General features: G+C 41.8%; 1 protein-coding gene across 2 annotated transcripts in view; it reads left to right on the plus strand.

Moving 5' to 3' along the window:
- Positions 1-12,059, plus strand: part of ephb2b (eph receptor B2b) — a 119,137-nt gene that overhangs the window by 81,782 nt on the left and 25,296 nt on the right. For both annotated transcript variants that reach the window (XM_080025658.1, XM_080025659.1), the window contains exons 4-5: positions 364-519; positions 3,344-3,679. In XM_080025658.1, the coding sequence (XP_079881784.1) occupies positions 364-519; positions 3,344-3,679 (492 nt within the window). The remainder of the gene's footprint in view (positions 1-363; positions 520-3,343; positions 3,680-12,059) is intronic.

Consider the following 12,059-nt stretch of genomic DNA (forward strand, 5'->3'; position numbering starts at 1 on the left):
AATGCTGCCTATTACATGTTACATATAACACACTTTAAGTGACAAATATGTTAGTTTTCAATTTTCATAAATTGAATATAGTTCAGTTTTGGATTGTTGCTCAAAAAAGAGATCAAGCGAGCTGTAAACTCAGACTGTGACAAACTATGATTTTTTACATTTCCATTCACATTTTATGAATTCATTCTAAAAAAACTATTGTTGAAGCCCTAGAACCTTGACATTGTCATTTAAGTTCAATTGTTCAGATTCCCATATATGAACGTTGTTGATGCAATAAAGTCAATCTGTATTGATTATGCTTTTAAAAAAAAGTGGTTTTCACGTCTTTATTCAAAGTTGTCTTCCTCCTCTGTCTTTTAGCCTGCCCGTCAAGCTTTTTCAAGCCGACTCAAGGAGATGAACCCTGTATACAGTGTCCCATCAACAGCCGTACGACCAGTGAAGGGGCCATTAACTGCGTTTGCCGCAACGGATACTATCGCACCGACTCCGATCCCCTCCAGATGCCCTGCACAAGTATGTATAGTACTGAAGTTGTTATGTGCAAACTCGTAACTCACACACACACACACACACACACACACACACACACACACACACACACACACACACACACACACAAACATAATACACAGACATGCATACGTAAGCCACAAACTCTTTGATTTCAAGTGTAAACTCTTTGACATATACACATTTCACACCCACAAGCAGAAGAGCCCGGGATCAAAGGACAGTGGTAGTCTGTGTAACTCCAAACAGAGAAACCCTGTCAGAGCTGTCCCTCACACAAACACGACGCTGACATACCCTTAGTGTGGCCGTCCCCAGATCTGACCCAAAACACAAGGCCGTCGGCTGCCCCTCCTCAACATCACACAGCCCGTACTCCGAGCCAGACCAGAGGTTACTGGGCCAGGGCGCGGATAGCTTTGTGAGGGGGCAGGCGGGGAGAATGAGCCAGGGCAAGACGCTCTCTTGTCATGCCAATGAAGCTGTTCGAAATTTGAATTTGAATTTGAGGCTGACATTGAGGTTGAGAGAGAGAGAGGGAGAGCGAGAGACAGAAGGATAGACCCAAGCAAAATTAGGCGAGGGAGGGGTAAAGCGTAAAGGGGAAGACGCGAAGAAAGGATAAGAAGGATAAGAAATTATAGAGAAACGGAATGGGTTTGTGTGTGTGTGTGTGTGTGTGTGTGTGTGTGTGTGTGTGTGTGTGTGTGTGTGTGTGTGTGTGTGTGTGTGTGTGTGTGTGTGTGTGTGTGTGTGTGTGTGTGTGTGTGTGTGTGTGTGTGTGTGTGTGTGTGTAAGAAGGACAGAGAACGGGTGCATAGAGTGTGGTCTAAATAAAACAAAAACGGGGTTGAGTGAGAGAAAAAAAGCCCCCTTTCAACGTTTTAGGTAGTGTTTTTTATTTTCTCCCTCACTCTCTGCCTCTCTGCCCGTGTTGAAAAGGGAGAGAGGAGGGAAAAAGATGTGATGGTCTCCAACAAAGGAGATTTGCATAAGCCTTGCTCTGGGAGTCGAGCAGCTGTTGTGAATGAGAAAGCAACAGCGTCACGTCACCCGCATTAAGCGCAGCAGGGCCCGGGCCTGATTAAAGCGAGGGAACGGTCCCATCAGAGCGGCCCCGCCAGCTAATGGGGAGTGGATATTAGTCCTCCTCCCCGGGAAGGAGATGCCAAGGAGGAGTTATGTTTCCATGTGTGAGAGACACCAAGAAAGGGGGCGCTGCAATGGGCCTCCTTCCAGAGCCGGAGATCTGTTAATTGCGGCCAATTAAAAAGAGGTTAAATAAGAAGTGATCGATTCAGATTTAGGATGTGGTGGGCGGAGTGGAATTGTTTATCTCATTAGTCCTGGAGGGGTATGTCTTCCATAATTAGGTGCACATGGCTGTAAAAGATAAACAGCGCTCATTGTTTGTTTGTTTGGCCTGTCACTCCACATGTAGCCCCCATGTGGAAAGTTTCCACCCCCGTAATGCCTAGCTGCTAAGAATGTCTCAACAGGAGAAACAGTAGGTTTCTCTCTCTCCGCTGCAGTAACTTTATACGATGCTCCATGAGAAAATTGTCAAGAATAGATGTTAAGAAAACACTTGACAGACTGGACACCAGCATGAAAAATGAGAGAATATAAACGGGCATCCCGAGGGAGGAGGCAGTGCCAGCTTGGAACAGAGTCAGCTCAGACCTCAAAGAGGCTAGAGTATCTTAGTGAGTTTTGTGTGTAGGGGTTATTTAAGTAGAGTTGGTAATTATACCCTCTACGCCATCAAGTACACAACACTGCTACCTAGCAAACAGGATAGCAGGTAACTATACATTAATTTAAATCAATTGTATATTGAGGATACCTTAAAGTGGCTGTACGCATATTTTTACATTAACAATGGATCACATGACTGAGACTATATCAAGTGTTGAACCCACAGGCAATGATCACCCCACTCTGCAGTTCTCCTGAGTTTTAGCTAATTGTTTTGGTTGTGCAGCCGGTACTCTTGTGTGTCTCTCATCAACTTAGTCTCCATCAGCAGCAGCAGCAGCAGGAGCAGCAGTCAGCTGCTTTTACTTAAAAAGTGATTGTTAACCCACAGACACAGTTGTAGACTAGCCGGCGAACATTGAGAAGCATTCACCAGCTAACAGCAGCACTTTATTTCCCCTAAGAGTTAATGGAGACCAAAAACAGAGCTTAAAAAAACTCACCAGGTGGCCATGAAACATGACTCTATATATACAGGATATGTAAATCGGCAACTGTTGCTGCTAACATGTTCACCATATCAGCATGAAAAGCTATGTTATATCATTCAGTTGTGCTATCCACTTATTCCAAGAGGTATACATTTATTTTTTTATAAATGTAGGTTTGAAAACTTGGTAAAACAATTAATTGTAACTTTTTATTAAAGGTTTCTTTTTTACTAAGTTGTATTTTTTTTCATCATTCATAATAAACACATGCATATTTTTGGATTAAATGGGTAAAATGATAGACCCTACAAATATATATATATATATATATATATATATATATATATATATATATATATATATATATATATATATATATATATATATATATATATATATATATATATATATATATATATATATATATATATATATATATATATATATATACTGTATATATATATATATATATAGCATATACAGCATTTCATTCAACATGGCGTCCCATCTGCATTTAAGACCAATTAACACAACAACCTGCCTGATGAAAGAGCTCCCTTCCAGACAACTTTTTTCTTTTTATATCAACCGCTCAAGTGTTCACTATCGAATCTCTCTCTCTTGTCCTTTTTTTCCAGCCGTCCCTTCAGCCCCACAGACGGTCATCTCTAGCGTGAATGAAACCTCTGTGATGCTGGAGTGGCTGCCTCCGCGGGACTCGGGCGGTCGCGAGGACGTGGTCTTTAACATCATCTGCAAGAGCTGCGGTGGAGGGCGGGGAGGCTGCACCCGCTGCGGGGACAACGTGCAGTTTTTGCCTCGTCAGCTGGGTCTGACCGAATCCCGCGTCTTCATCAGCGACCTGTTGGCCCACACGCAGTACACGTTCGAGGTGCAGGCTGTCAACGGGGTGTCAGATCAGAGCCCCTACTCCCCTCAGTACTCCTCAGTCAACATTACCACTAACCAGGCTGGTAAGTGAGCCCATCTGTCTTTTTTTTAATGCACTTTATTATTCCCCCCACGTGGTTCCCTCTCTTCTCTTTTTTTTACTTCTTTTGAACCTCTTTTATTCTATCCTTCTATTTGAACCCCCATCTCTTTCCTTTTTTTCCATGCCTATTTCTGTGCCGCTCCGGTCGTTTTTTTACACTACAGTACCTCTTTATCAAACTCTTTCCCTACAAGCACATAATGCACAGTGCACAGACCTCTCCGCTGGCTGAAGTTCCTTTCCTCTCTCCTGTATGGTGATGCATGTAGATTAAGGGCTCTCGAATGGGAAGGAGAGTGCCGTTGATGATGCGACAGACAGAATGTGATGGCCTGTTGGTCTTTACACTGTGACCTCACCATTATGATTTTTCAGACTGTGGAGCTGAGAGCGGGCTAGCTGCTGTCTGCACACTTCATCTACTGTGCAGTGATTACGGCTTTTTTTTTTCTAACAAAGTATGCGCACAGTCTAGTATTGTACGCCTAGTATATGGCTATATAGAAAATATGTACAATCTACCTTGTAAACTAAAACAATACTTCAAAGAAGCCAGTATCCCAGTCTGTTACGAGGCCTAATCAAAAACAGGTACCCCTTGGCGACGGGGGTAACTTTTTAATCTGTAGGATCTCCCAGAAATATACCTCAAAATCTCCTTCAATCTCCCGTCTGCAAGCATTGGAGCTTTGCATGCTTTCCACTCTGTGGTTGCGGTGAGGGTTGGCCACATCTTTAATTATTTCACAGAGGCAGCAGCATTGATTTGCTCTTTAATTGTCTCTATGAAACGCATCATTTGCCGTGCCAAGCCTTTCTCCCCCAAGCACTGATGAGCAGGGGGGATATAGGCCGGGCTTTATCTTTGCACTGGCTTTGCATCCTATTAGCAACATACGTAAGTGCCTGTCATCTCTCATCATCCGTCGCTCTGCACTGAGGACAGTCTTCTCTGACTGAGCCACCTAAAGCACTGTGTTACTGTGCTTTTATTGCAGCGGACATATTGCTTTTGCAACTACGCTCTCACTCTCTCATTACTTTCCTCTGGAATTCCCAGATGTCCAAATGCCTACATGGAAGCACTCAAACAGGAAGGGTATACAAGTCGGACGAACACATTTAAGAGGAGATTTCTTCACGTAAATGGACCCATTGTAGCAAAACCTCAGCGTTCACAGAAATCTATTTGTGTAAGAGTTCCATAAAGTAGTTGGTTACAATGCTGTATCTCCAAGTCACACTGAAACGGAGGTCTCTATTCAAACGGCGACCTCTTTTTATTGTCTGTTTTGATTTGAGTCACTGGTGTGGTGGGTTAATGAGGGCCTGTGAGTGCAGTTAAGCGTTGTAATGAGGCCCCTGCCCCGCTCTTTGTCACTGGGCCACAATAAGTCTGCCACCCCAACCCCTTGGCTTCTCTGCTTCCCCCTGCAGTGGGGTTTCTGGCGGAAATTGGGGGGCTCGGCGCCCTCTCCACTGAAGTGCCCGTCACTTTGGATTAGGGCGGCAAGAGTTCCCGCTAGAGGAAGCTGTGAAAAGAACTCAACTGGTGCTCGCCCCCCGCTCCACTCTCCCACCTTCCCCCATCACCCGGCCAAACGAGGGCTCACCCCTGGGACACGGGATCGCAGTTTTTGCGGTGTTACGCTACAGAGCTGGGGTCACAGGGACCAGGAGCCCATAATTGCATCTGGTTTGTGAGGCTTGGAGGTTACATAAACATCATGTCACCCCTAATCACCTCAGGCAGTTCTGCACCTCCCTCACTACACTGGGAATGAAAGCGGTAGATTAAGAGTGTAGGTGAGTGTACGGAAATTTAGTCTACGTGTTTGGCGTGTTAATCAGTGCCCCAGTTAGCTTGCATTGGACCAGAGGCTGGAATGTACCGTGAAAAGGATACATAAATATGTAAATTCAAAGTGAATGGCGTGAAAGTGTGTCTCATATTTTGTGTGGATTGTTGCTGTCCTCAGCTATGACTTGTTGGTGTGAAGTAAGTGTGTCTGTGTGTCTGTGTGTTTGTGTGTGTGTGTGTGTGTGCATGAGGGTGGGTAGTCTGAGATGTGAGCAAAACTTCTCACCATACCCAATCAAGCACCCATCACACTCTATTACCCGCGGGGCGTATCAACTCCCTCGTAGGTGGTTGGCGACAGTTCCTCAGTGATAATGGACATGATTGCCCTGGGAAGTGTGGCGCTTGATTACACACTGTAATGCCACACAAAGGATGCTGAGCTGAATGGAATTCCAGTCTATTTTAGAAGCATATGACTAATTCCCCCAAAACTTGTATTGTGTTGAGTATGCAGAAGCCTTGATGCACTTCCAAAAAATGTTTGTAACAATGAGTCATAACTAAGGACTCAACTATAAGTACTACATCTACATTAGCGGATTAATTGGCAAACAGTTGCAAATCTGATGCCTTCTGTCATGAGGGTGTGTCTGTGGTACAATAATGTTGTCGGCTCTGACAAGATAGGGTGGCGACACTGGTCTTGCAAATATAAGGTGTATGAGAACACTAGGAGAGATGTGCATTACATTGTGACCCAACAAACATACAAACTGGGAACTAAATTAAGTGATCTAGTCTTGCAGGATTTGCTTCAGATCCCGAGTTTAGACTTTATTAAACTAAGCATTGGGATTTTAAATGTATTTCATTTTGTGCTTGTGCATATACTGCTTTTCAATCTTTTCCCCAAGCACTGTTTCCCAACAGTAGTAGGCCATTTGTGTTAAATCATGTTTTAAGTACAGTATTACAGTTACTCTAGTCATTTAGGCATCGGGTTATAGAAAAAAGAGAACCCAGGCCTCTTTAAGTTCTGCATAGTTACTAGAAAACAGTAAAGGGGTCACCTGTTTGCCGATGTATTATGTGTTTTGTTCATATATTATTTGTAACGTTGGTGCATTTCACCTACTCAAGGCAAGAGGGGGAAAATGTGTCTTACTTTTGGCCCACTAGACAACAGTTAGTAGTAGTCTTGACACAGTTAGGTTTGAGACTGTTCATACCCCTCTCTGTGCTTAAAGAAGACCCTCATTTCAGAGCACACATATATCCTTTGAAACCAATTTACCATTTCAAACCAATTCCTACTTCATCTTCTTGTTTTTCTCTCTCTCGTCCTTTCCCACGTTCTCTCCTTACCCTTTACCTTAGTTTGCCGACATTCATTATTATATGGCGGGTAAAATTGTTGCTGAGACCACATTCCCACCATGCAGTTTAATCAAATATTTGATTGACAGCCGAGAGGCAGTATGTAATTTTGTACTAATAGACTGTCCAGTACAACATCCTGCAATTTCATCTTCAGAGCCTGAGAGCTACATGGTTGGATAGACGAGCCTCTCACACACACAAGAACACACACAGTACATGTTTCATTTCCTAAGTCAGTTGTTTATAAATTCATTGCTAAGTTTGGCTTTTAAGTCCTTTTTTAAGTTCTGTCTACCTCCACATGATCTGGTTACTCTAAAAGGCTAATATATTAGCAAGTTAATGTAAATGTTTTTTTCAGTTAATTATCTAAGAGTTATATGGTGTTACTATTTAGTAGCAACCAATATTTATGAGAAGTAATTTGTTTAATGCAACCTGTTTAAATTTGGTCATGCCTAAAACGCTACTCGGTAAACACTTTGGAATTGTATTTTTAAATAGGCATATCACTTGTAGAACCGACTTCAGGACACCTAGGACTGCGTTTAAACTGTAAACAATTTGTAAATGGTTATATGTAATTCATAATATGTATATCATATTATGGCAGTAGAGTCTTTAAATTAGTTCCTGGATTAAAAAATAGCTAATGTTTACAGATGCAAATAATTTACAATAACAATTGTGTCTGTAAACATTAGTTATACTTTAGATTATGAAACCACTACCAACTACTAACAGATAGCTTCGTATAGTGTGCCTTTATTTGCTAGCTTACTGTAGAGCTGCTGTATCATCAATTTTATTGTATCAGTATTGTGTGAGAGAATTCAGCATTGCACTGAACAAAAGATATGTGATCTCCATATTCCCTCTGTTTATGCCATATTGCATCCCATTGTGGTTAAGTTTATTAGATTCCAGAGGACATATTTGTTCAGGCATTTCATTAACTCAAGGTGAGCTGCAGAGCTTTGGCCACTAATGCTATCGAGAGGCAGAGGGACCGAATGGGTTTCTTATCAGGTGAACTGGCTGATTGTGGAAGTGAACCACATTACTCAGACGGTGGGTGGCGTAATCTGGTGCAGCCCTTTTTAATATGGTCAATGGAAGATTTATGGCTTAATTATTGTCCAAATTGCCCAGGCCCAGTGTTACCAGGGCTACCGGGGAGTTAGCTGCTCCACTGGGCCATGGTGTGAAAAGCACTGGTGCAAAGCCAGGTGGGAATGCCAGAATGTGTCAATACATCGGTCAGCCAAGTGTGGCCACTACTGTGTTGACTTAAAGACAGTGTCACCAGTTTTAAAGAAAAAGCACAGATACTATGCTGCCCATCAGCACATTCATGGCAATGCCATGGCTTCCTGGTTCATTATTTCCCTTTATCTCATGCAGGATAAGTTAATACTTATGTGACTTTGTATCTAACCATAAATCCATAAGCCATACATCTTCCATTGACCACTACAATAGAACTAGGCAATGCACAAAAACAGCCCTTATTTACTTTATGAACAACTGCTGGCGATTGTTTCTTTTTTAACAGTTAGTTATACTTTTTTTTAATAATAGGTAGCTATTGTAAATAATAGACCAGTAAATACACTCAAAGGAAATAAGTCAGTTTTGTTGATTACATTTAGTCATCAGCACAAAGAATTATTAAAAAAGATAATAATAACCAACAATACATTTTACCATTTTACCAAAATATATAGGCACGTTTACAATAAAGCAACAATAACAGGATCTGATTCAGTGTGCATTATCATCCTTCCTCAATACATGAGAGCAATAGAGAGATTCAGGCGGAAAGATAACGAGGCTGAAAAGGGAGAATCAGACAACCACCACCAGTATACGTGGCGTGTAGTGTGACAGTGACAGAAGGCGTGAAGAAGGGCACATATGGTGGGTGCCAGTGTAGGTCAGCAAGGCAGACAGACAGGAGGCCTCACTGTGCACCTAGAGCACACTATACTGACAGAGCCTTCAGAACAAGGCTGCCCTGGTAGGCAGCTAGACACACATACAGCACATTCATGCTACTGTTATACAAAACAACCTGTTTACAAAGACAGATTCAGACGAGTGCTTCAGCAGAGAAAATTGGTGATACAGTGAAACAGTGAGTGTTAGGCAGCCTCTAGAGTTGACAGTGAGGTTCATTAGATATATGTTATAATATATAAGTCATCTATGCCTGCACTATGACTTTAATTATGACTCTCCAAGAAGAGAAGCAGCACATGCATTGTCAAATCAGTTAACTAATTGATCCTGTTAATAAATCATTTAGTAGCCATGTGTGTTTTTTTCTTTTTCGGGTGCAATAATGTGGATCTCTTCCTACAGGATAGGATCTGCAGGTTTAAGCCTGTGCTGAGAAGAGAAGAGAGGACTAGAGTATATTCACATCGCCTGCATATAGATCTAGGTTACAACAAGGCCACAATGTTTTGGCCCAGTGGGCTGTAAAAAGGAAACATAACGTGAATACACAATTAATTACCGTTGAGTGCATTAGCTACTTAAACGCTTGAATAATTGACCATGCTTTAATGCCGCCATTTATGTACTACTCTTAATACGCACGAGAATGTTGTGATGGTGAAAAAAAACCATAATAAATAGAGGTGATGATGCAGAAAGGGGCCATGACCCAATCAGCACTGTGTTTTTCAATGTGCTAACTTTTATATGAACTTTACCAATTAAGGAAATGGATGTGTGATAAAAAAACAAAACAAACAATGGCACTGACTCCCCTCACCGTCTCGTCCAGCCTCTCTCTTTCTCTTTCTCTCCCTTCCTCTGCCAAACACACTTTGAGGTTCAAGTTCTTGTGGTGACATATATTAAAGATTCCTTTTAGGGTGGATGAAAAACTGACGTGTCATTGTCTGAGCATCTGTCTTGCCACCGTCTGGAGTTTCTGGTTTGAACATGACATGCTGCTTCCCCCGTCTCCTACTCAGATGTCACTAATGCTTCTCATTTTTTAATGCAGCCTTGATTCACTCACGCTGATCATGCGATCGGCATCCACCGTCATCCCCCCTCCAAGGTTTTATGTTTAAATTGGGGTCAGGAACTTTATAAGCAGAGATGATCTTTCATAAGCCTTGCTATTGTGTGCCACTCAGCAACCTCGTACCGTAGATAAGCATGACTTCAACGTTAAGCTAAAAGTCGGACACAGATGAAGCAGATGTGCGATATGAGGAATTTCCACGTATTTTATATGTTGTTGTTGATATTACGTGTGCTTAGTGACAACAGTTGGAATTGGTGGGACTGACTGCCTGGGAGATATGTTTTGTTGACATGTATTAGCTTTATAGTATATAATGAATGTTGTTCCACTCAATTTCATGTAATAATAGCACGTAGTTTTGTTCATTATGTTTAAATGGCTATTGTTGTGTTACCATGGACTAAATCATGATCCACATAACTCCTTGTATTTAAAAAAAAAGATATTCCGCTCTGTTCTTCTCATTTCAACATTGTACTTTCTTTGCTCCATCAACGAAGCAATTAACTCTATAAAGAGATTTTCTTTTGTTGCGTGCCCCTGGCCAAATCAGAGAAAAAGAAAGCCATAGCCCACACTCGTCTTTCCAACATTGTCGAATATTGTCACGCATTCTGTGGTTTGTGGATTTTTTTTCTCCTCACAGATGCCAGTTTGGAAGTTGTTTTAAATGCAGAAAAGCAGCTTGCTGATTAAACATAGTCCAGTTTTCCCCACAGTTGTGAGAGTCAAAACCGTCATTCCACATCCCTGTGGCGCACGGCTCAAAAATTGTGTCTGTTCAGCCCAAATCAGCCCAGAGAGACTAAAGGACAACAGCAGATCTTTGTCTTATTGTATCATGAAAACTGTCAATCTGCCAGAATGGCTCTTCTGAAGTCATTGTATGAGAATGTTTTTATTTTAAGATGGGTTTTTTGAGAGATAGAAAAAGAACAAAACGCTTGTTTTATGAAAGGAACCTTCTCAAGAACCATTTTGATTTAGTACGTTGTTGGACAATCAGAACAGTTTTTCTAGTTGGTTAATTCACAATATTCTCAGACGTTGTCATTGGTGTTGTCATAGTCCACCAGCTTCTATCAAGATGGAGACAATCATTCAATACTGTGAATGTTATTTTTAGACCCTATGACTGCTTCAAGACCCGGCACCAAATTTAAGGATGTCCAGATGAGAAGTACTTTATCCACTGAAGTACATTATGATCAGCTTTAAACAACTTATCATCAATCTAAAACATACTTTTTTTATTGATTATTAGATGGCAGGTAGCCCAGTTCCTGCAAAGGAATTCCCTCTCATTCCCTCTGCAGCATTGTCTCCTAACATACGTACATTGGTTGTATCTCTTCTGTCTACAGATTTTCCGGATTGGCTTAAATTTAAACCCAAACCCCTGCAAGCATCTGAAAACTCTTCAAGCACTCGAAGACCCTATTTTAGAATTAGCTTATGGTGTGTATATGAGTGTATTATAGTCCCCAATCTTTCCCAGTGCAGATGGTTTAAAGCTTGATGAACTGAAATCTCACTTTTGTAGCTTTACTGCACTGGAAAATCTTTATAGATTTAAAAAACCCACAATCCTTTGCAGCTGGGGAAACGGGGCAGTCTGCCAGCACGCTAAAAGTACATGCAAATATGGGCCTCTCCCTTTAAGACGGCTCGATGCGCCGCTCATAAATGGAGCGCTGTCGGAGAGAGTGGAGCAGTGGCAGCCTGTTTGGGAGGCTGTCTGGTTCAGGGACCAGCTGGTTTGGGCCCTTTGAGAGAGACTGCCTTGTGGGGAAACTGATTTTTTTTTACAATGAAAAGGAAAAGGGATTTATGAGCCCTGACCTGTTCTTGCTACCTCCCCCATCTTCCCCAAATCATAGCGTTGCTCTCTGCACCAAAACGTCTAATCATATCAGAACCACATGGTCGCGTACACATTTTTAATGTTAGGAATATTTGCAGATAAAAGCCCTTAAACATATACTCTCTCAAAGGGAATATCTTTCATATGCCAGCAAATGTTGGACGTTTTTTCCTTATCTTTTTTTCAACGCTGCTGCATTGAACCAAAGCAAGTATGAAACCCGAGAGGTGGAGTTGTCTCTTGCTGTCAATGAAATGACTCAGCTG

The sequence above is a fragment of the Ammodytes marinus genome (assembly GCF_949987685.1).
Source record: "Ammodytes marinus genome assembly, chromosome: 4".
Classification (NCBI taxonomy): domain Eukaryota; kingdom Metazoa; phylum Chordata; class Actinopteri; order Uranoscopiformes; family Ammodytidae; genus Ammodytes; species Ammodytes marinus.